This window comes from Ranitomeya variabilis, chromosome 3 (assembly GCF_051348905.1).
Source record: "Ranitomeya variabilis isolate aRanVar5 chromosome 3, aRanVar5.hap1, whole genome shotgun sequence".
Classification (NCBI taxonomy): Eukaryota; Metazoa; Chordata; class Amphibia; order Anura; family Dendrobatidae; genus Ranitomeya; species Ranitomeya variabilis.
Genome location: NC_135234.1, coordinates 12,908,714 through 12,932,898, shown reverse-complemented (window position 1 = coordinate 12,932,898; position 24,185 = coordinate 12,908,714). Strand labels below are relative to the sequence as shown.

General features: G+C 49.1%; 1 protein-coding gene across 1 annotated transcript in view; it reads left to right on the top strand.

The window, feature by feature from the left end:
* CFAP44 (cilia and flagella associated protein 44) overlaps positions 1–24,185 on the top strand; it is a 106,366-nt gene that overhangs the window by 66,561 nt on the left and 15,620 nt on the right. The window contains exons 30-33 of the mRNA XM_077293670.1: positions 13,345–13,475; positions 19,851–19,967; positions 23,520–23,721; positions 23,826–23,986. Of these exons, the coding sequence (XP_077149785.1) occupies positions 13,345–13,475; positions 19,851–19,967; positions 23,520–23,721; positions 23,826–23,986 (611 nt within the window). The remainder of the gene's footprint in view (positions 1–13,344; positions 13,476–19,850; positions 19,968–23,519; positions 23,722–23,825; positions 23,987–24,185) is intronic.

The window sequence follows — 24,185 nt, the reverse complement described above, 5'->3', positions numbered from 1 at the left end:
GTGGCTCTGACGGGATGATGTGGGATATTAGGGGTGGTAGTCCGGTGGCTCTGACGGGATGATGTGGGATATTAGGGGTAGTAGTCTGGTGGCTCTGACGGGATGATGTGGGATATTAGGGGTGGTAGTCCGGTGGCTCTGACGGGATGATGTGGGATATTAGGGGTAGTAGTCTGGTGGCTCTGACGGGATGATGTGGGATATTAGGGGTAGTAGTCTGGTGGCTCTGACGGGATGATGTGGGATATTAGGGGTAGTAGTCTGGTGGCTCTGACGGGATGATGTGGGATATTAGGGGTAGTAGTCCGGTGGCTCTGGCTGATGGGATGATGTTGGATATTAGGGGTAGTAGTCCGGTGGCTCTGGCTGACGGGATGATGTGGGATATTAGGGGTAGTAGTCTGGTGGCTCTGACGGGATGATGTGGGATATTAGGGGTAGTAGTCTGGTGGCTCTGACGGGATGATGTGGGATATTAGGGGTAGTAGTCTGGTGGCTCTGACGGGATGATGTGGGATATTAGGGGTAGTAGTCCAGTGGCTCTGGCTGATGGGATGATTAGGATATTAGGGGTAGTAGTCCGGTGGCTCTGGCTGATGGGATCATTGGGATATTAGGGGTAGTAGTCCGGTGGCTCTCGCTGATGGGATGATGTGGGATATTAGGGGTAGTAGTCCGGTGGCTCTGGCTGATGGGATGATGTGGGATATTAGGGGTAGTAGTCCGGTGGCTCTGGCTGACGGGATGATGTGGGATATTAGGGGTAGTAGTCTGGTGGCTCTGACGGGATGATGTGGGATATTAGGGGTAGTAGTCTGGTGGCTCTGACGGGATGATGTGGGATATTAGGGGTAGTAGTCTGGTGGCTCTGACGGGATGATGTGGGATATTAGGGGTAGTAGTCCAGTGGCTCTGGCTGATGGGATGATTAGGATATTAGGGGTAGTAGTCCGGTGGCTCTGGCTGATGGGATCATTGGGATATTAGGGGTAGTAGTCCGGTGGCTCTGGCTAATGGGATGATGTGGGATATTAGGGGTAGTAGTCCGGTGGCTCTGGCTGATGGGATGATGTGGGATATTGGGGGTAGTAGTCCGGTGGCTCTGGCTGATGGGATGATGTGGGATATTAGGGGTAGTAGTCCAGTGGCTCTGGCTGACGGGATGATGTGGGATATTAGGGGTAGTAGTCCGGTGGCTCTAGCTGATGGCATGATGTGGGATATTAGGGGTAGTAGTCCGGTGGCTCTGGCTGATGGGATGATGTGGGATATTAGGGATAGTAATCTGGTGTCTCTGGCTGACGGGATGATGTGGGATATTAGGGGTAGTAGTCCGGTGGCTCTGGCTGATGGGATGATGTTGGATATTAGGGGTAGTAGTCCGGTGGCTCTGGCTGATGGGATGAATGGGATATTAGGGGTAGTAGTCCAGTGGCTCTGGCTGACGGGATGATGTGGGATATTAGGGGTAGTAGTCTGGTGGCTCTGACGGGATGATGTGGGATATTAGGGGTAGTAGTCTGGTGGCTCTGGCTGATGGGATGATTAGGATATTAGGGGTAGTAGTCCGGTGGCTCTGGCTGATGGGATGAGGTGGGATATTAGGGGTAGTAGTCCGGTGGCTCTAGCTGATGGGATGAGGTGGGATATTAGGGGTAGTAGTCTGGTGGCTCTGACGGGATGATATGGGATATTAGGGGTAGTAGTCTGGTGGCTCTGGCTGATGGGATGATGTGGGATATTAGGGATAGTAATCTGGTGTCTCTGGCTGACAGGATGATGTGGGATATTAGGGGTAGTAGTCCAATGGCTCTGACTGACGGGATGATGTGGGATATTTGGGGTAGTAGTCCAATGGCTCTGACTGACGGGATGATGTGGGATATTAGGGGTAGTAGTCCAGTGGCTCTGACGGGATGATGTGGGATATTAGGGGTAGTAGTCTGGTGGCTCTGGCTGATGGGATGAATGGGATATTAGGGGTAGTAGTCCAGTGGCTCTGGCTGATGGGATGAATGGGATATTAGGGGTAGTAGTCCAGTGGCTCTGGCTGATGGGATGAATGGGATATTAGGGGTAGTAGTCCAGTGGCTCTGGCTGATGGGATGAATGGGATATTAGGGGTAGTAGTCCGGTGGCTCTGACAGGATGATGTGGGATATTAGGGGTAGTAGTCCGGTGGCTTGGCTCTGACAGGATGATGTGGGATATTAGGGGTAGTAGTCCGGTGGATCTGGCTAATGGAATGATGTGGGATATTAGGGGTAGTAGTCCGGTGGCTCTGGCTGACGGGATGATGTGGGATATTAGGGGTAGTAGTCCGGTGGCTCTGACAGGATGATGTGGGATATTAGGGGTAGTAGTCCGGTGGCTCTGACAGGATGATGTGGGATATTAGGGGTAGTAGTCCGGTGGCTCTGACAGGATGATGTGGGATATTAGGGGTAGTAGTCCGGTGGCTCTGACAGGATGATGTGGGATATTAGGGGTAGTAGTCCGGTGGCTCTGACAGGATGATGTGGGATATTAGGGGTAGTAGTCCGGTGGCTCTGGCTAACGGAATGATGTGGGATATTAGGGGTAGTAGTCCAGTGGCTCTGGTAACGGAATGATGTGGGATATTAGGGGTAGTAGTCCAGTGGCTCTGGTAACGGAATGATGTGGGATATTAGGGGTAGTAGTCTGGTGGCTCTGGCTAACGGAATGATGTGGGATATTAGGGGTAGTAGTCCGGTGGCTCTGGCTGACGGGATGATGTGGGATATTAGGGGTAGTAGTCCGGTGGCTCTGGCTGATGGGATGATGTGGGATATTAGGGGTGGTTGTCCGGTGGCTCTGACGGGATGATGTGGGATATTAGGGGTAGTAGTCTGGTGGCTCTGACGGGATGATGTGGGATATTAGGGGTGGTTGTCCGGTGGCTCTGACGGGATGATGTGGGATATTAGGGGTAGTAGTCTGGTGGCTCTGACGGGATGATGTGGGATATTAGGGGTAGTAGTCTGGTGGCTCTGACGGGATGATGTGGGATATTAGGGGTAGTAGTCCGGTGGCTCTGGCTGATGGGATGATGTGGGATATTAGGGGTAGTAGTCCAGTGGCTCTGACAGGATGATGTGGGATATTAGGGGTAGTAGTCTGGTGGCTCTGGCTGATGGGATGAATGGGATATTAGGGGTAGTAGTCCAGTGGCTCTGGCTGATGGGATGAATGGGATATTAGGGGTAGTAGTCCAGTGGCTCTGGCTGATGGGATGAATGGGATATTAGGGGTAGTAGTCCAGTGGCTCTGGCTGATGGGATGAATGGGATATTAGGGGTAGTAGTCCGGTGGCTCTGACAGGATGATGTGGGATATTAGGGGTAGTAGTCCGGTGGCTCTGAAAGGATGATGTGGGATATTAGGGGTAGTAGTCCGGTGGATCTGGCTAATGGAATGATGTGGGATATTAGGGGTAGTAGTCCGGTGGCTCTGACAGGATGATGTGGGATATTAGGGGTAGTAGTCCGGTGGCTCTGACAGGATGATGTGGGATATTAGGGGTAGTAGTCCGGTGGCTCTGACAGGATGATGTGGGATATTAGGGGTAGTAGTCCGGTGGCTCTGACAGGATGATGTGGGATATTAGGGGTAGTAGTCCGGTGGCTCTGACAGGATGATGTGGGATATTAGGGGTAGTAGTCCGGTGGCTCTGACAGGATGATGTGGGATATTAGGGGTAGTAGTCCGGTGGCTCTGGCTAACGGAATGATGTGGGATATTAGGGGTAGTAGTCCGGTGGCTCTGACAGGATGATGTGGGATATTAGGGGTAGTAGTCCAGTGGCTCTGGTAACGGAATGATGTGGGATATTAGGGGTAGTAGTCCAGTGGCTCTGGTAACGGAATGATGTGGGATATTAGGGGTAGTAGTCTGGTGGCTCTGGCTAACGGAATGATGTGGGATATTAGGGGTAGTAGTCCGGTGGCTCTGGCTGACGGGATGATGTGCGATATTAGGGGTGGTTGTCCGGTGGCTCTGACGGGATGATGTGGGATATTAGGGGTAGTAGTCTGGTGGCTCTGACGGGATGATGTGGGATATTAGGGGTGGTTGTCCGGTGGCTCTGACGGGATGATGTGGGATATTAGGGGTAGTAGTCCGGTGGCTCTGACGGGATGATGTGGGATATTAGGGGTAGTAGTCTGGTGGCTCTGACGGGATGATGTGGGATATTAGGGGTAGTAGTCTGGTGGCTCTGACGGGATGATGTGGGATATTAGGGGTAGTAGTCCGGTGGCTCTGGCTGATGGGATGATGTGGGATATTAGGGGTAGTAGTCCAGTGGCTCTGACAGGATGATGTGGGATATTAGGGGTAGTAGTCTGGTGGCTCTGGCTGATGGGATGAATGGGATATTAGGGGTAGTAGTCCAGTGGCTCTGGCTGATGGGATGAATGGGATATTAGGGGTAGTAGTCCAGTGGCTCTGGCTGATGGGATGAATGGGATATTAGGGGTAGTAGTCCAGTGGCTCTGGCTGATGGGATGAATGGGATATTAGGGGTAGTAGTCCGGTGGCTCTGACAGGATGATGTGGGATATTAGGGGTAGTAGTCCGGTGGCTCTGAAAGGATGATGTGGGATATTAGGGGTAGTAGTCCGGTGGATCTGGCTAATGGAATGATGTGGGATATTAGGGGTAGTAGTCTGGTGGCTCTGACAGGATGATGTGGGATATTAGGGGTAGTAGTCCGGTGGCTCTGACAGGATGATGTGGGATATTAGGGGTAGTAGTCCGGTGGCTCTGACAGGATGATGTGGGATATTAGGGGTAGTAGTCCGGTGGCTCTGGCTAACGGAATGATGTGGGATATTAGGGGTAGTAGTCCGGTGGCTCTGGCTGACGGGATGATGTGGGATATTAGGGGTAGTAGTCCGGTGGCTCTGGCTGACGGGATGATGTGGGATATTAGGGGTAGTAGTCCGGTGGCTCTGGCTAACGGAATGATGTGGGATATTAGGGGTAGTAGTCCGGTGGCTCTGGCTGACGGGATGATGTGGGATATTAGGGGTAGTAGTCTGGTGGCTCTGGCTAACGGGATGATGTGGGAAATCTGTTCATCTTTGCACTGGAAGGAAAACCCAAAATTGTTGTTTACCAAAAGTCTCTTGAATTAGTTGAAAATAAAATACTATCAATATTTGGGTAATCATTTAGTTAATTTGTGTTGTAAATCTGTAGTGTTGAATATATGTTGTGAAATGTTTTTATGTGCAATATCTAATATATAATTGCCTAGAATACTACTTCCTGCAATTTGTGCCAACTTCCGTGGCTTTGTCCGGAGCTAATGTCCGGAGCTAATGTCCGGAGATAATGTCCGGAGCTAATGTCCGGAGCTAATGTCCGGAGCTAATGTCCGGAGCTAAGTGACGTCACCAGTGTCCTACACCCAGGCAGAGCACAGGGGCCCCAGGCAGCATATGGGGCCCCAGGCAGAGCACAGTGGTCCCAGGCAGAGCACAGGGGCCCCAGGCAGCCTATGGGGCCCCAGGCAGAGCACAGTGGCCCCAGGCAGAGCACAGGGGCCCCAGGCAGCATATGGGGCCCCAGGCAGAGCACAGGGGCCCCAGGCAGCATATGGGGCCCCAGGCAGAGCACAGTGGCCCCAGGCAGAACATGGGGCCCCAGGCAGAGCACAGGGGCCCCAGGCAGAGCACAGGGGCCCCAGGCAGCATATGGGGCCCCAGGCAGAGCACAGGGGCCCCAGGCAGAGCACAGGGGCCCCAGGCAGCATATGGGGCCCCAGGCAGAGCACAGGGGCCCCAGGCAGCATATGGGGCCCCAGGCAGAGCACAGGGGCCCCAGGCAGAACATGGGGCCCCAGGCAGAGCACAGGGGCCCCAGGCAGAGCACAGGGGCCCCAGGCAGCATATGGGGCCCCAGGCAGAGCACAGGGGCCCCAGGCAGCTTATTGGGCCCCAGGCAGAGCACAGTGGCCCCAGGCAGCATATGGGGCCCCAGGCAGAGCACAGTGGCCCCAGGCAGAGCACAGGGGCCCCAGGCAGCATATGGGGCCCCAGGCAGAGCACAGTGGTCCCAGGCAGAGCACAGGGGCCCCAGGCAGCTTATGGGGCCCCAGGCAGAGCACAGTGGCCCCAGGCAGAACATGGGGCCCCAGGCAGAGCACAGTGGCCCCAGGCAGAGCACAGGGGCCCCAGGCAGAACATGGGGCCCCAGGCAGAGCACAGGGGCCCCAGGCAGAGCACAGAGGCCCCAGGCAGCATATGGGGCCCCAGGCAGAGCACAGGGGCCCCAGGCAGCATATGGGGCCCCAGGCAGAGCACAGTGGCCCCAGGCAGAGCACACACCAAATCGAAGGCCGAGGGGCCCCGCCAACCAAATCGGAGGCCGAGGGGCCCCGCCAACCAAATCGGAGGCCGAGGAGCCCTGCCCACCAAATCGAAGGCCGAGCGGCCCCGCCCACCAAAGCGGAGGCCGAGGGGCCCGGCCCCGCCCACCACATCGGAGGCCGAGGGGCCCCGACCACCACATCGGAGGCCGAGGGGCCCCGACCACCACATCGGAGGCCGAGGGGCCCCGCCCACCAAATCGGAGGCCGAGGGTCCCCGCCCACCAAATCGGAGGCCGAGGGTCCCCACCCACCAAATCAGAGGCCGAGGGTCCCCGCCCACCAAATTGGAGGCCGAGGGGCCCCACCAACCAAATCGGAGGCCGAGGAGCCCCGCCCACCAAATCGAAGGCCGAGCGGCCCCGCCCACCAAAGCGGAGGCAGAGGGACCCCGCCCACCAAATCGGAGGCCGTGGGGCCCCGCCAACCAAATCGGAGGCTGAGGGTCCCCGCCCACCAAATTATTCTTACATTTGAATAAATAAAGTATATATGGATTCTAGACTCCCGATTCTTTAGAATCGGGCTGCCATCTAGTAATCATTATAATTCGTTATAACTAACCACCGTTAGTGGCAACGCCGGGCTCTTCAGCTAGTACAAAATATTTTGAGATTTTATTAGTTCGGGAAATTACGCAGCGAAACTAAATATGTTCATGGTTTTTAGATTTCACAATTTGGGAAAAGGCAGATGATTTAAATGTTTATATATAATTTTATTTAACATATTTTTTTTTCTTAAATAAAAATCAATAATCACCCGATTTCATTTCTAAATGTGGATGTAAAAATATGCGCCAAAATACCTCTCCCCAGCGCGATCCACGCAGATCAGGTTGTTCTTGGCCCGTGACAATAAAAACGCTGGATATTATTGATTGTGCACATGATCCGGTGAGAATCTCCTAGTCTTCCCGATCCCAGACTCTACATCACAGCGGATTCATCCCCGTCCTTTACTCCTAGGATACATCCCGATACATTTACCTTCCTCATTTGGGATCAAAATCAAGGGCAATTGTAACCGATTTGTTTGGGTCACCAGACGCCCGAGGATGTTTTGTCCAAAAGAGGCAAGTGGTTAAGATTTACCTGATTGCCGCTGTTACTGTTTAGCTGCCACTCTCGCGAGGATACTCGACCTCCTACATTATCATAAATCAAAAATTTGGGTTTGCATTCCCCAAGACATTTGTTCAATTTCAGTGACTACCCTGCCCTGGATGTGGCCCTCTCGTCTACAGGACAGGATCCCCAAATCCTATAGTGTCAATCAAATGTTAACCCCTTTATGACCTATGACGTACCAATGCGTCATAGGTCGCCTCGCTCCCTTTGTCGTGGGCTTGCATCAGCTGACGCGTGCCCCTAACAGCCGCGGGTGGAATCGCGATCCAGCCACCGCTGTTCACATGGTAAATGCTGCTGTCAACCTCTCTTTAACATGCCCATGCTGGAAGCGCGTCACAAACCACACCCATCGGCGCCACTATCTCATGATCGCGGGGTGCCGATGAGTTGGCATGACAACCAGCGGTCTGCAGGAGACCCCTGTGCTTATCATTGCTGATTTGCTAAGAGCACCACCCCATGGCTGGCATTCATGGCAGCTGAATTCTGCTGCACACAACAGAGCTGAGGCCCCTCTATAGCACAAGCGATCAGAAGATCCCAGCGTTAAGTCTTCTAAGGAGACAATTTGCGCAAGTAAAAAAATGTTGTTTTTTTGTTTTTTTTTTAATATAAAAGTTCAAATCTCCCCCCCCCCTTTTTTGCTCAACTGAAATAAAACAATAAAAAAAAATACATACTTGTGCTTCTCACAAAATTAGAATATCATCAAAAGTGAATGAAGTTCTTCACTACATAAAGTGAATCTCATAGATTCTAAAGAGTCATTACACACAGAGTGATCTATTTCATGTGTTTATTGCTGTTAATGTTGATGATTATGGCTTACAGCCAATGAAAAAACAAAAGTCATTATCTCAGTAAATTAGAGTAATTAACAAAAAACACCTGTAAAGGCTTCCTAAGTGTTTATAAAGGTCCTAAAGGCCCCGTCACACATAGCGAGATCGCTAGCGAGATCGCTGCTGAGTCACAAGTTTTGTGACGCAACAGCGACCTCAGTAGCGATCTCACTATGTGTGACACCGATCCAGCGATGTCTTCACTGGTAACCAGGGTAAACATCGGGTTACTAAGCGCAGGGCCGCGCTTAGTAACCCGATGTTTACCCTGGTTATCAGCGTAAATGTAAAAAAAAAAAAACAGTACATACTCACCATCTGATGTCCGTCAGGTCCCTTGCCGTCTGCTTCCTGCTCTGACTGAGTGCCGCCGTACAGTGAGAGCAGATCACAGCAGTGACGTCACCGCTGCGCTCTGCTCTCACTGTACGGCGGCACTCAGTCAGAGCAGGAAGCAGACGGCAAGGGACCTGACGGACATCAGATGGTGAGTATGTAGTGTTTGTTTTTTTTGGTAACCAGGGTAAACATCGGGTTACTAAGCGCGGCCCTGCGCTTAGTAACCCGATGTTTACCCTGGTTACCCGAGTGCTGCAGGGGGACTTCGGCATCGTTGAAGACAGTTTCAACGATGCCGAAGTCGTTCCCCTGATCGTTGGTCGCTGGAGAGAGCGGTCTGTGTGACAGCTCCCCAGCCACCACACAACGACTTACCAACGATCACGGCCAGGTCGTATCGCTGGTCGTGATCGTTGGTAAATCGCTATGTGTGACGGGGCCTTTAGTCTATTTCAGTAGCTCCACAATCATGGGGAAGACTGCTGACCTGACAGATGTCCAGAAGGCGTCACTGACACACTCCACAAGGAGGGGAAGCCACAAAAGGTCATTGGTAAAGAAGCCGGCTGTTCACAGAGTGCTGTATCCAAGCATATTAATGGAAAGTGGAGTGGAAGGAACAAGTGTGGTAGAAAAAGGAGCACAAGTAACCGGAATAACCGCAGCCTTGAAAGGATTGTTAAGAAAAGGTCATTCAATAATGTGGTGGAGATTCACAAGGAGACAAGGAGTGGACTGCTGCTGGAGTCATTGCTTCAAGAGCCACCACACAGACGTCTCCAAGACATGGACTACAAGTGTCTTACCTGGGCCAAGGAGAAGAAGAATCGGACTGTTGTCAGTGGCCCAAGGTGTTGTGTTCAGATGAAAGTAAATTTTGCATTTCATTTGGAAATCCAGGTCCCAGAGTCTGGAGGAAGAGTGGAGAGGCCACAATCCAAGCTGCTGGAGGTCTCATGTGAAGGCTCCCCACAGTCAGTGATGGTTTGGGGAGCCATGTCATCTGCTGGTGTAGGTCCACTGTGTTTTATCAAGACCAAAGTCAGCGCAGCCGTCTACCAGGACATTGTAGAGCACTTCATGCTTCCCTCTGCCGACAAGCTTTATGGAGATGGAAATGTCATTCTCCAGCAGGACTTGTCCCCTGTCCACACTGCCAAAAGTACCAATACCTGGTGTAAAAACAACAGTATCACTGGGCTTGATTGGCAGCAAACTCGCCTGAGCTTAACCCTATAGAGAATCTATGGAATATTGTCAAGAGGAAGATGAGAGATACCAGACCCAACAATGCAGACGAGCTGAAGGCTGATATCAAAGCAACCTGGGCTTCCATAACCCCTCAGCAGCGCCACAGGCTGATCACCTCCAGGCCACACTGCACTGATGCAGGAAATTATGCAAAAGGACCAAGTATTGAGGGTATTTACTGATCATACATTTCAGTAGGGAACATTTCAGATTTTCAAGTCATTTTTCAAGCTGGTGTTATAAAGTATTCTAATTTACTGAGATAATGACTTTTGGGTTTTTCATTGGCTGTAAGCCATAATCATCAACATTAACAGAAATAAACACGTGAAATAGATCACTCTGTGTGTAATGGCTCTATAGAATATAGGAGATTCACTTTTTGTATTGAAGAACTGAAATAAATTAACTTTTTGATGATATTCTCATTTTGTAAGAAGCTCCTGTATTTGGTATCGCCACGTTCAGAATCTCCTGATCTGTCAAAATATAAAAATAATGAATCCAATCAGTAAACGGCGTAATGAGAAAAGAAAATCAAAACATCAGAATTTTTTTTTGTCACCGCAACATTGCAATAGAATGCAATAACAGGTGATCAAAACATCGTATCTACCCCTAAATGGTATCAGTAAAAATGTCAGCTTGGCACACAAAGCAGAAGTCTTTACCGAACTTTGGATTTCGAAAAATGGAGAAGCCTCAGGTCTTGGAAAATGGCTCTTTTTTAAACATTTTTTTTTTTTTTTACAAACTTTGGATTTTTTTTAACCACTTAAATAAAAAGGGACCTAGACATGTTTGGTGTCTACGAACTCGTAATGATGTGGAGAATCACAATGGCAGGTCAGTTTTTGGCATTTAGTGAACATGGTAAAAAACAAACCCAAAAAGCAATTGTTGAATTGCACTTTTTTTGCAATTTCACTGCACTTGTAATTTTTTTTTCTCGTTTTCAGCACACGATATGGTAAAACCAATGGTGTGGTTCAAAAGTATAACTCGTCATGCAAAAAAGCAAGCTCTCACATGGCCATATTGAAAAAAAAGTTATGCCTCTGGGAAGAAGGGGAGCAAAAAACTCAAAAACGGAAAATGGCCAGAGGGTGAAGGAGTTAATAACAACGTATCTCCCATCAGTGAAGGCTAGTTTACCCTGCCCATAGCTGATGATGCCGGCTTCCCTCCAGGGTTCTCGGCACACGCCTACTAGGAGGCCCCAGGAGGTCATCCCTACGTCTACACCACAGCTCCAGATGATGAACTCCATCCTCTCCTCACTATCCTGGGAAACTATTGACTCGTCATAGACTCCAATATATCCAACTCAAACATTTGTATTCCTCTCTGAGTGAAAGGACCGAACATGACCGCCCCTTGTCTCCTCTGCTGATCTGCAGCCATTACCACCATCTATAAAGGATTACTAGAACCAGACACGTCTCTACTCCCTTCCTTCTGCAATGCCTGGGAAAGAGAACTACACCAAATGGTTACACAGGATCAGTGGCCTAAATGTTTTTACTTTTTCCATGTATCAGTAATTGTATCTAAGTCAAAAGAAACAAGTTGTAAGTAGTGATGAGTGAACGTGCTTGGATAAGATCTGTTAGGCAATCCCTGCAGAACTAGAAATGTCCCACCGTATGGAAACTTTTATCGCCCAGACTCAACTTGAAATGATGACTACCGCTACTATATGGTTCTACTGGCAGGGCTTGACATAGCGCACGCACCGTCCCTTGCATTTTTCCCAGGTCCGTCTTTTCTATTTCATTACTCTTTTTATTTTTAGTTACGGTATTCATGATCCAGACCATTCATTCCATACTTTTTCTGGCTCCTCAAGTCCAAACCTTCTCGCTAGGACTCTCCCTTACGTACCTCTTTCCTCGTTCTTTCCCACTTCTCTTCCTCCACATTTATCTCCCTCCTATGTGTCTATCGTCATCTATTCAGGTATGTACATTTTGCATCTTTTCATTTTACTCATTGAGGCACCTATTGTTACATTCATCGGACATGTGTAATTTCATGTTGTTTGTAGTTTATATCTTTAAATTTCAATTAAAATTTTAATATAAAAAAAGAGATAATAATGGCAGCAGTGGTATGATTGACCGACATGACTGCATCCTCTGTTGCCCTTGTGCTGATGGAGACAGCGGATCTCCTGGATCTGCGCATGCACTGAGCACCTTCAGTCAGAGAAGTAGTCAAGGATAAAATTGCCAGAACGGCCGCCATCTGTCATGGACCGGAGAGCAGTAGTAGGGTTTCTTATGCCGGAAACCACCAATGAGATATTAGTTATTGTAGTGAAATATGTCTAGGTATATATGTGTGTAGTGAAATATGTATAGGTTTATTGTGTGACTAGCAGTAATTTAACATCTGTCCTGAAGGCTGCAGGTCTCACAGTGGGTCACAACATATGGTATCCTGAGCAACCAGTCTACTGTCTCCAATCTCGCCAGGGGGTCTTGCTGGGAACCAGGAAGAAGGGGAAACATTTCACACCTTCTAGCTCTTTTGAAGAGAGATGTCAATTACAGCCTGACACTATCTATCTGTGAGAAGCTTAAGAGTGTTCAGAGGAAAGCAATATATTCATTGGGGGTGCAGCCGTGGTCCAATCAAAAACAAGCAATTATAATATTAACCTGAGAGGCTGTACTAGAAATCTGACCTCCACGTTAACTCTATAAATTAGGCTTGTAAGCATACAAAGCTGTCCACAGATTGAGGGGCAGCCAAGCTGATGTGTTCCAGTTTATATATTCATCCCTCCCTAATGGAGCAGAAAGCAGACCAGAAAGTTAGCTATTTCTGTAAGTTTTCTCCTGTTTATTTTTGTAACTGTTTTGCATACCTGTATGTCTTTTTATTACCATATTTTTATTCCTTTCTTATTTTAAGCACTGTATTTTTTGTATTCAAGCATGAAACTTTAACTAGTTGAACCTCGTATGTTCTAAATAATCCATAGCCTTAAACAGTGTGTGAGACTTATGAGTGGTAGACAGTAGTAGTAATATTTCCGGGACTCATCGCCCATGTATTCGGTGAGTGGTGGCAGCATGTATTAGGGGGTGTGTGGCCTGGGTTGGTGTGTGATTTATGCTCCCATGACAGCATAGGACAGAGGTTGAATGCTGGACTGAGAGAGGGGAGATAGATTAACCCTTGCAGGCGCAACCCCAAGTCGCATGCTGAGAGCGGGTACGTGACAAATTGGTGGCAGCACGGTGGGATCCATGACAGTTATATCATCAGAAACCTGATGATCCCTTTAAGCTATATGTAAACAAAATTGGACCATCCCTTTAAGTTTTCCCATGTGAGGAGTTATGTGTAATATACTTTACGATTGTGTCTCCTTCAGACTGTGACCCAGAATTGTTTGACAACGTCCTACAACTTAGAGAGAAGAGACTGGATATAGAGGAGGCCCTGGTGGAGGAGAAGAAGGTGACGGATAATCTGAAGAAGGAATGTGACTCCCTGGCCAAGAAGGTAACTTTCGGGAGGTAGACTTAGCCTTTTCTGGGGGGAGAAGGTGACTTCCGGGAAGGAGACTGAGACGAATGTGGCTGAAAAAAAAGACTCCGGGGAAGTAGACTGAGACTAATGTGGGGGAAGAAGGTGACTCCAGGGGAGTAGACTGAGACCAACGTGGGGAGAGGTGAGTCTCAGGAAGTAGACTGAGACCCATGTGGGGGAAGAAGGTGACTTCCGGGAAGGAGACTGAGCCTTAAGTTGGGGGAATTGGATGACAGCTTGGAAGTAGACTGAGACCAATGTGGAGGAAGAAGGTGACTTCCAGGAAGTAGACTGAGACCAATGTGGGGGAAGAAGGTGACTTCCGGGAAGGAGACTGAGCCTTAAGTTGTGGAAATTGGGTAACTCCCGGGAAGTAGACTGAGACCATTGTGGAGGAAGAAGGTCACTCCGAGGAAGTAGACTAAGCCTAATGTGGAGGAAGACGGTGACTCCTGGGAAGAAGACTAAGACCAATGTGGGGGAAGTAAGTGACTTCCGGGAAGGAGACTGAGCCTTAAGTTGGGGGAATTGGATGAATCCCTGGAAGTAGACTGAGACCAATGTGGAGGAGGAAGGTGACTCCCAGGAAGTAGACTAAGCCTAATGTGGGGGAAGACAGTGACTCCTGGGAAGGAGACGAAGACCAATGTGAGGGAAGAAACAGACTCCCGGGAAGTAGACTGAGCATGATCTGGGGGGAGAAGGTGACTCCCGGGAAGTAGACTGAGATCAGTGTGGGGAAAGAAGGGGACTCCCAGGAAGTAGACTGAGCCTAATGTGGGGTGAGAGGGAGACTTCCAGGAGGTAAACGAAGACCAATGTGGAGGAAGAAGGTGACTCCCCAGAAGTAGACTGAGCCCCATGTGGTTGGAGAAAGTGACTCCCGGGAAGTAGACTGAGCCTACTGTGGGAGGAGATGGAGACTTCCGGGAAGTAAACTGAGACCAATGTGGGGGAAGAAGGTGACTCCCCAGAAGTAGACTGAGCCCCATGTGGGGGAATAAAGTGACTCCCAGAAAGTAGACTGAGCCTAATGAAGGTGAAGAAAGTGACTTCCGGTAAGTAGACTGAGACTAATATAGTGGAAGAAGGTGACTCCCGGAAAGTAATGGGAACCAAATATATGGGAAAATGTTAGGGATCAGAGAACGTGCTCTTTGATAGTGTCACGAGTGTGTCACGTCCTCCTTGGAAATCTGGTGTTAGGAAATCATTACATATTGGGAATTGCAGGTCTTCCATGTAGCCTGTGTATTTAATTTCTCATATTAAATGGATTTTGTTTTCTTTGGTGCTGAAGAAGTTAACAACCCTTTCTATGCTGGTTAGAAACATGCAGCTCCATCTCACAGCTGCTCCTGACCTGCTCATTTCCTATCTCTATAAAATCTGGCCAGACCGTCTTTTCTTCGACAGTTAAAGTTTACTTTCTGGTTCCCTGGAGTTGCTGTGCTGTAGTTAGAGTTCATAGTTGCTGCTGGAAACTGTTGTCTGGTATTTTTGGATATCTGCTTTCATCATTGTCCTATTTCCGTTTAGTGTGTACATTTCTATGCTTCCCTTTATTCCTCTGTACCTTTGGTGAGTGTTTTGTATGTTAGTTGCTTTTTTTTATCCATGTTTGTCTTGCGTGTTTATACACTAGAATTTCTGTCTCAGGCCTCCTGGGGCAGGGGGAGAGAACAGCTTAGGATACAACAGGAGGACAGTAAGGCACATGGCCAATACCTCCTCACGATCAGAGGTACCGTTGGGAGCAGGGATAGTTAGGACCCCAGTTATAGGGATATTGCAGGGCCCCTTTCTCTCATCTTTTACAGTCACAACGTAACAGATACTTGGATTTCACTCGAGTATCTGGGTGTTCGGAAGTGACTCGGGGAACATTGGCTGGTGCTCAAATTTGAGACACGAATCCCGGCCCCGCATGTTTTGCGCCTGTTACACTGCCAATACGTATGTAGGGATTGCCTGCCTGTCACTGTAATGCCATAGCCACCTTGGTAGTGGTATTACTGTGATAGTCTGGCTACATTACCTCATCAGAGGTTATAAAAGGACAGGTGCCTCCGCGCTCAGCTCACTGACGCTATTGCACAGTTCAAGAACAGTTCTTATTGGAGGGAGAGAATGCTTGCCTAGGTCTGTGTGTGCACAGGATAACGAATCAGAGGCCTGTAGTTCTGATACTGGTACTGATTCTGAACCATCATGCTAACAGCCCTTGTAAGGGCTAATCTTGTGCTTTGCTGTTTGTATCAGATACATTCTGCATTTAGCCTTGGGACAGCTGCAGGAGAAGGGATAGTGGCTGAATACAGTCTCTAGGCAGGACTTTGCAGTCCGTTGCAAAATATTTAGCTTTCATTGGGGTGAAAAAAATTGGCTGTATTGTCATCCATAGAGTATTACATGCTTTGTGGTACATTTCGGTATTATATAACACTCCAAAAAAGCGTTGAAAAATGTTTCTGTATTCAATTTCTCATCCATAGAGTATTACATGCTTTTTGTTACATTTCGGTGGTATATAACATTCCAAAAAGCATTGAAATATATTTCTGTATTCAATTCGTCATCCATAGAGTATTAGGTGCTTTCTGTTACATTTTGGTGGTATATAACACTCCAAAAAATGGTTCCAAAATGTTTTCTGGATTCAACTAGTCATCCATACAGTTTAACATCCTTTGTGTAAAATTACGGTGGTTTAAAATTTTTACAAACCTCTTGGGCTGGTACAGTTCACAAAATATTTTTGTTCCAAAAATTGACTATTGTCATATGCACTGGAGAACTTGGTTTGTGTGAAATTTATTTTGTTTGAAATAGCAAAAATTGGCCTGCTACACGTAGTTGGAGCGGCCCCCAGACGCGGGACGGTGGGGTACTCGGTACCGGGTCTCTCGGTTCTGAGGATGTCATGGTGGCCTGACCTGGTCCGTGGTCCTGCTAAGGGGCGCCCAATAAAAGGTGTAGGTGATGGTGTATGTCGCAGTAAATAACGAGGACACAGGGTTGCAGTCTCTTTACCTCTTTACTGAAGGCTTCGGCATCCACAATCCAGAGCACTGCTAACAGGGCTGGCTGAGACCGGCCGGTCCGAAGGCACATCCAGAGTTCCCTTTGCAGGTGGAAATCAGTGCCTAACTTCTAGCGCTTGTGTGTTGTAGTACTTCCCTGCTGAGCACCACGGGATAGTCCTCACAACTGTCGTGTATGTTTCTGTTCTTTCTCTCCGTCCCCCAGATGATATGGATAGGACGCACCCGTATGACGGGGTAGGCCTGGAGTTATTTTATAGGGACCCTAGAGACGCCCCTCTCCCACAATTGCCTCCGTTGTCTTCATTAGGTGATTTAGGTGAGACAGCCAACCTAAAGTTAACTGCTCTGCCGTAGTTCAAAGTAATGCTTGGAGCCCAATACTTCCTCGGCGTTCCGGCCACCGGCTACGCGCCTCAGAAGGATGTTGCCGATTTCGGGGCACGACTCCTACTGGTTCTATCGCCTTTGTGCTGTGATCTCGTTTCTCACTTCTCCACAATATACTTTGCTTCGTGTCCTTTCTTAAGATGCCGCCGCAATGAGGTGCAGGCGCGGCTCCGTAATGATCTGTCCTTTGCTAGGCCTCTGCCAGGATCCCACCGCTGACAGGGACCCCCCTGGATCTTCCGAAGCAACGCTCTTCTCTCACTAGCTGTTACCTGGGCAAAACCCAGTCAGCTTCTCTCTAACTTCCTATCCAACCCCCAGTTTTACCAGAGTGTGAGGAGTGGCCTAATACATAGAACCCTTTGCTCCCCCTGGTGGCCGGAGTGTGAAGTGTAGTGTGTGACTGATACCTGGTCAGGTGAACTCCTTTAGTGGCATCAGACGCACCATCACTCCCCTTAGTGGCGGAGCGTCAGTACTGCATCGACCAGGAATCTGGGGCACTGCATGTACAAATTTGGTCCCTTCGTACTCTGTCCCCAACCACCAATATTTTTCATGTTTTGGAGTTCCTGCCTTGTACCAGCATGTGTCCAGAAACATCATCATGCCCTTACCAATGCGGTTACTGGGATTGTCCACTTTACGACCGACATGTGAACAAGCGCTTTTGGCCAGGGGCGCTACATTTCCCTGATGGCACACTGGGTGAATATTTTGGAGGCTGGGGCCGAGTCCCACCCTGGCACGGCACATGTTCTACCGATGCTGAGGATTGCTGGCCCTAATTCTATCAGGGTTTCCTCCACCTGCTACATCAGTTCTTGCACCCCTCCTGCTCCTCCTCATCCTCCATCTCCGATGTGCTATCTCAGAGCACGTCGTCCACATCAGCTGGAAGCTCTGCAGCACTGCCTCAGCGAAGCGGCAACAGACTCTGCTGAAGATAATTTGTCTAGGATGGAAACCGCACACCGCGGCTGAGTTATTGAAAGGAATAACAGACCAGACAGATCTGAGGCTCTCGCCACATAATGGCCGTAACCTGGTGGCGGCTGTGAAGCTTGGCAAACTCACACACATACCATGCCTCGCCCACATGCTCAACTTGGTAGTTCAGCGGTTTCTGAAAACCTGCCCAGATTTGCCAGAGCTTCTGATCAAGGTACGCCATGTCAGCACCCATTTCTGCAAGTCGGCTACATCTGCCGCCAATCTCTGGCAGTGCTGCCGCAGTGCATGCAAGCGCCAGCTCACCGACTGGTGTGCAACATAACCACACTCTGGAACTCCACACTGCACATGCTGGCAAGGATTTGTGAGCAGTAGAGGCCAGTGGTTGAGTACCAGCTGCAACACGCCCATCGGTATTCTGGTCAGCCTCCGCACATAACAACTGAAGAGTGGGTATTGATGTCTGTTCTCCAAGAGTTTGAGGACTCCACAAAGATGGTGAGCGGCAATGACGCCATAGTCAGTGCAGCTATCCCGCTTCTGTGCCTACTTGAACAGTCGCTGCTCCCAATTAAACATGAAGCTTTGTATGCGGACCAGGTGGAGAAGGAGGAAGACATAACAGAGAGCTTGTAGCCAACCCAGCCTCATCTCATCTGCTCAGCAAGGATTGGGTAACAATGAGGAGGTGGAGGCTGAGGAGGAGGAACAGGAGCTAGCGCAACTGAGGCTAGTAGCTGCACAAGCTTTGTCCTGTCTCTCCTACATGGATGGGGTGAGGAGGGGAATGAGGAGGAAGACAGGGAGGAGGAGCAGATGGTGCTTTCTGCCTATGCACAGAGTACACAGAAAGTTGCCAATCAGTTTTCTGAAAACTGATAGATCTACAGCAGAGAAAAAAACAGTGTATGATATGATGTATGAGGCTATGTGCACACTTTGCGGTGTGCTCTGCGGGTTCTCCCGCAGCGGATTTGATAAATCTGCAGGGCAAACCCGCTGTGGTTATCCCTGCAGATTTATCGCGGTTTGTCTTCCAGTTTCCGCTGCGGGTTTTACTCCTATACTATTGATGCTGCATATGCAGCAATATGCAGCATCAATAGTAATGTTAAAAATAATAAAAAATGGTTATACTCACCCCCTCTGACGTCCCAATCTCCTCGGCGCTGCACGCGGCGATCCGGTTCCAAAGATGCTGTGCGAGATGGACCTTCGTGACGTCACGGTCATGTGACCGTGGCATCATCACGGTCATGTGACCGCGACGTCACCGCAGGTCCTGCTCGCACAGCAACTGAGACTGGACAGCCGCGTGCAGCTCTGAGAGGTGAGTATATCATTATTTTTTATTTTAATTATTTTTTTTTTTACACTAATATGGTTCCCAGGGCCTGGAGGAGAGTCTCCTCTCCTCCTCCCCGGGTACCATCTGGACATTATCCGCTTACTTCCCGTATCGTGGGCACAGCCCCATGCGGGAAGTTAGCAGATCAATGCATTCCTATGTGTGCAGAATCGCAGCGATTCTGCACAAAGAAATGACATGCTGCGGAATGTAAATTGCTGCGTTTCTGCGTGTTTTTTCCCGCAGCATGTGCACAGTGGATTGCTGTTTCCATAGGTTTACATGTAACTGTAAACGCAGTGGAAATTGCTGCGGACCCGCAGCTGCAAAAACGCTGCGGATCCGCGGTAAAACCCGCAAAGTGTGAACATGGCCTGATATGTCTCTAGGATTGTGTCACAATGCTATATAATGTGTTGTGTGGTGAAATATACACTGTCAGACATCATGTGTAAGGATATGAGAAGTCCTGCGGTCAGGGACCTCTGCTGCCTGGTATTATAGAACATCTGTCCAATCACTGATCGCCTGCAGGGGACGCGGACATAGCCCCCATAGGGACGATGTGTACCTGTGATGGATTTTATATCTGCTTACTTCTGACGCTGACAGGTTAAGTTTGTGGAAGTGACCCTGAAGACGGCGGAGGCCGAGCTGGAAGTGTTCCAGCGCGAGAAGCAGCAGAAGCTCAACGAGTTGTACGTGGTGGTCCCGCTAAAGCTTCACCAGGTACGGACGGCACTACACATCCCTACTGGACACTGCACTACACATCCCTACTGGACACTACACTACACATCCCTACTGGACACTACACTACACTACACATCCCTACTGGACACTGCACTACACATCCCTACTGGACACTACACTACACATCCCTACTGGACACTACACTACACTACACATCCCTGCTGGACACTACACTACACATCCGTACTCTACACTACACTACCCATCCCTACTGGACACTACACTACACATCCCTGCTGGACACTACACTACACATCCCTACTGGACACTACACTACACATCCCTACTAGACACGACACTACACTACACATCCCTACTGGACACTACACTACACATCCCTACTCTACACTGCACTACACATCCCTGCTGGACACTACACTACACATCCCTACTGGACACTACACTACACATCCGTACTCTACACTACACTACACATCCCTACTGGACACTACACTACACATCCCTGCTGGACACTACACTACACATCCCTACTGGACACTACACTACACATCCCTACTGGACACTACACTACACATCCCTGCTGGACACTACACTACACATCCCTACTGGACACTACACTACACATCCCTACTGGACACTACACTACACATCCCTGCTGGACACTACACTACACATCCCTACTGGACACTACACTACACATCCCTACTGGCTACTGCACTACACGTCCCTGCTGGACACTACACTACACATCCCTACTGGACACTACACTACACATCCGTACTCTACACTACACTACACATCCCTACTGGACACTACACTACACATCCGTACTCTACACTACACTACACATCCCTACTGGACACTACACTACACATACCTGCTGGACACTACACTACACATCCCTACTGGACACTACACATCCCTACTGGATACTGCACTACACATACCTGCTGGACACTACACTACACATCCCTACTCTACACTACACATCCCTACTGGACACTGCACTACACATCCCTACTGGACACTACACTACACATCCCTACTGGATACTGCACTACACGTCCCTGCTGGACACTACACTACACATCCCTACTGGACACTACACTACACATCCCTACTGGACACTACACTACACATCCCTACTGGACACTACACTACACATCCCTACTGGCTACTGCACTACACGTCCCTGCTGGACACTACACTACACATCCCTACTGGATACTGCACTACACGTCCCTGCTGGACACTACACTACACATCCCTACTGGACACTACACTACACATCCCTGCTGGACACTGCACTACACATCCCTGCTGGACACTACACTACACTACACATTCCTACTGGATACTGCACTACACGTCCCTGCTGGACACTACACTACACATCCCTACTGGACACTACACTACACATCCCTGCTGGACACTGCACTACACATCCCTACTGGACACTACACTACACATCCCTGCTGGACACTGCACTACACATCCCTACTGGACACTACACTACACATCCCTACTGGACACTGCACTACACATCCCTGCTGGACACTGCACTACACATCCCTACTGGACACTACACTACACATCCCTACTGGACACTGCACTACACATCCCTGCTGGACACTGCACTACACATCCCTACTGGACACTGCACTACACATCCCTACTGGACACTACACTACACATCCCTACTGGACACTGCACTACACATCCCTGCTGGACACTGCACTACACATCCCTACTGGACACTACACTACACATCCCTACTGGACACTGCACTACACATCCCTGCTGGACACTGCACTACACATCCCTACTGGACACTACACTACACATCCCTACTGGACACTGCACTACACATCCCTACTGGACACTGCACTACACATCCCTACTGGACACTACACTACACATCCCTACTGGACACTGCACTACACATCCCTACTGGACACTACACTACACATCCCTGCTGGACACTACACTACACATCCCTGCTGGACACTACACTACACGTACCTGATGGACACTACACCATGTTCCAAATTATTATGCAAATGACATTTTTCTCGGATTTGTCTAAATGGTCGGTGCAAATGACAGTCAGTCTAATAAAAGTCATCACCCGTTAGATTATACATCGAATTTTATTAGGATTTATTAGGAGGTCACATTCACTGAACAAAAAAAGCTACTGTATTTATCTCCAGAACCTCCTAACAGGCCAAGTTACATGTAACATAGGACCCTTCTTTGATGTCACCTTCACAATTCTTGCCTCCATTGAACTTGTGAGTTTTTCGAGAGTTTCTGCTTGTATTTCTTCCCTCCCAGAGCTGCTGCTTTGATGTGAACGGCCTCCCACCCTCATAGATCTTTTGCTTGATGATCCTCCAAAGGTTCTCTATAGGGTTGAGGTCAGGGGAAGATGGTGGCCGCACCATGAGTTTATCTCCTTTTATGCCCATAGCAGCCAATGAGGTATTCTTTGCAGCATGAGATGGGGCATTGTCAGCATGAAGATGATTTTGTTCCTGAAGGCATGTTTCTGCTTTTTATACCATGGAGGAAAGTTGTCAGTCAGAAACTCTATATACTTTGCAGAGGTCCTTTTCACACCTTCAGGAACCTTAAAGGGCCCCACCAGCTGTTTCCCCGTGATTCTGGCCCCAAACATGACTTCTCCACCCCCTTGCTGACGTTGCAGCCTTGTTGGGACATGGTGGCCATCCACCAACCATCCACTACTCCATCCATTTGGACCATCCAGGGTTGCTCGACACTCATCAGTAAACAAGACTGTTAGAAAATTAGTCTTCATGTATGTCTGGGCCCACTGCAACTGCTTCTGCTTGTGAACACTGTTTAAGGGTGGCTGATTAGTAGGTTTATGCTCCACAGAAAGCCTTTGTAAGGAGCCTACACCTTGAGGTTCGAGGGACTCCAGAAGCACCAGCAGCTTCAAATATCTGTTTGCTGCTTTGTAATGGCTTTTTAGCATCCGATGAACTTGTCTGGCAGAAACCTTCCTCATTATGCCTTTATCAGCACGAACACGTCTGTGCTTGGATTCAGCCACAAATCTCTTCACAGTATGATGATCACTCTTAAGTTTTCGGGAAATATCTAATGTTTTCATCCCTTGACCAAGGCATTGCACTATTTGATGCTTTTCAGCAGCAGAGAGATCCTTTTTCTTTCCCATGTTACTTGAAACCTGTGGCCTGCTTAATAATGTGGAACATCATTTTTAAGTAGTTTTCCTTTAATTAGAATCACCTGGAAAACTAATTATCACATGTGTTTAAGATTGATTTCAGTGATTCATTGAGCCCTGAGACCCAATACCATCCACGAGTTTATTTGAAAAAAAACCAATTAAATCTTTATGACACTTAAATCCAATTTGCATAATAATTTGGAACACCGTGTACACTACACGTCCCTGTTGGACCCTACACTATATTATTATTCTTTAGTGTTGGGCAGTGGGGAGCACAGTTTGCTGTCCGTTCTCCTCTTATCTAGCGATGCTCAGGATACCATGTGCTTTACCTTCTGCAGGTGGATTACATCACAAATGGAGAGATTCCCTGTGACTTGTCGCAGGTCCTGGTCTTCACCAACCATTACTTAGAGGCTCTGCAGCTCCGGATCCGGGAGCTCCAGATGGAGAAGGTGGAGCAGCGAGAACTGTACAAAAAGGCCAAGGAGCAACACAAGCAGCTGATCCGAGAGAAGAAGGAGATGGAGACCAAGATTGAGAGTGAGTGACCTGGCGTCCATCATCCATAGCCTCCGCCAAGTGGGGGACCCGGGTGACCCGGGAGCCCACCGCTGAGCCATCACACTTATGTGTACTGTATCCAGGTCTGGAGGAGCAGTGCCGCCAGCAGATGATGATGAAGTTCGGCCGTCTGGTGGACCTGGAGGCTCTGCAGACCCTGTCTGTGAACACCGGCCTGGAGGAGCTGAAGATGAAGTCAGCCCAGAGGCAGGAGGAGATGGACCGTGAGATCGCTCTCTGGAAGGTGAGGACGGGTGACGCCACACACCTGACCTGAACTACCAGAGACACGAGGCTGTAGACGAACCCACCCAGTGCTAGTGCCGATAAGTCATTTATCTCCATGCTGAAATGCTGAATATTTCTCAAAGTTACTGAAAGCCTGAGGCGGCACTACTGAGAGCCAGCAGCGTGGAGGTAAATGGCCGTCCGGTCAGTATCTG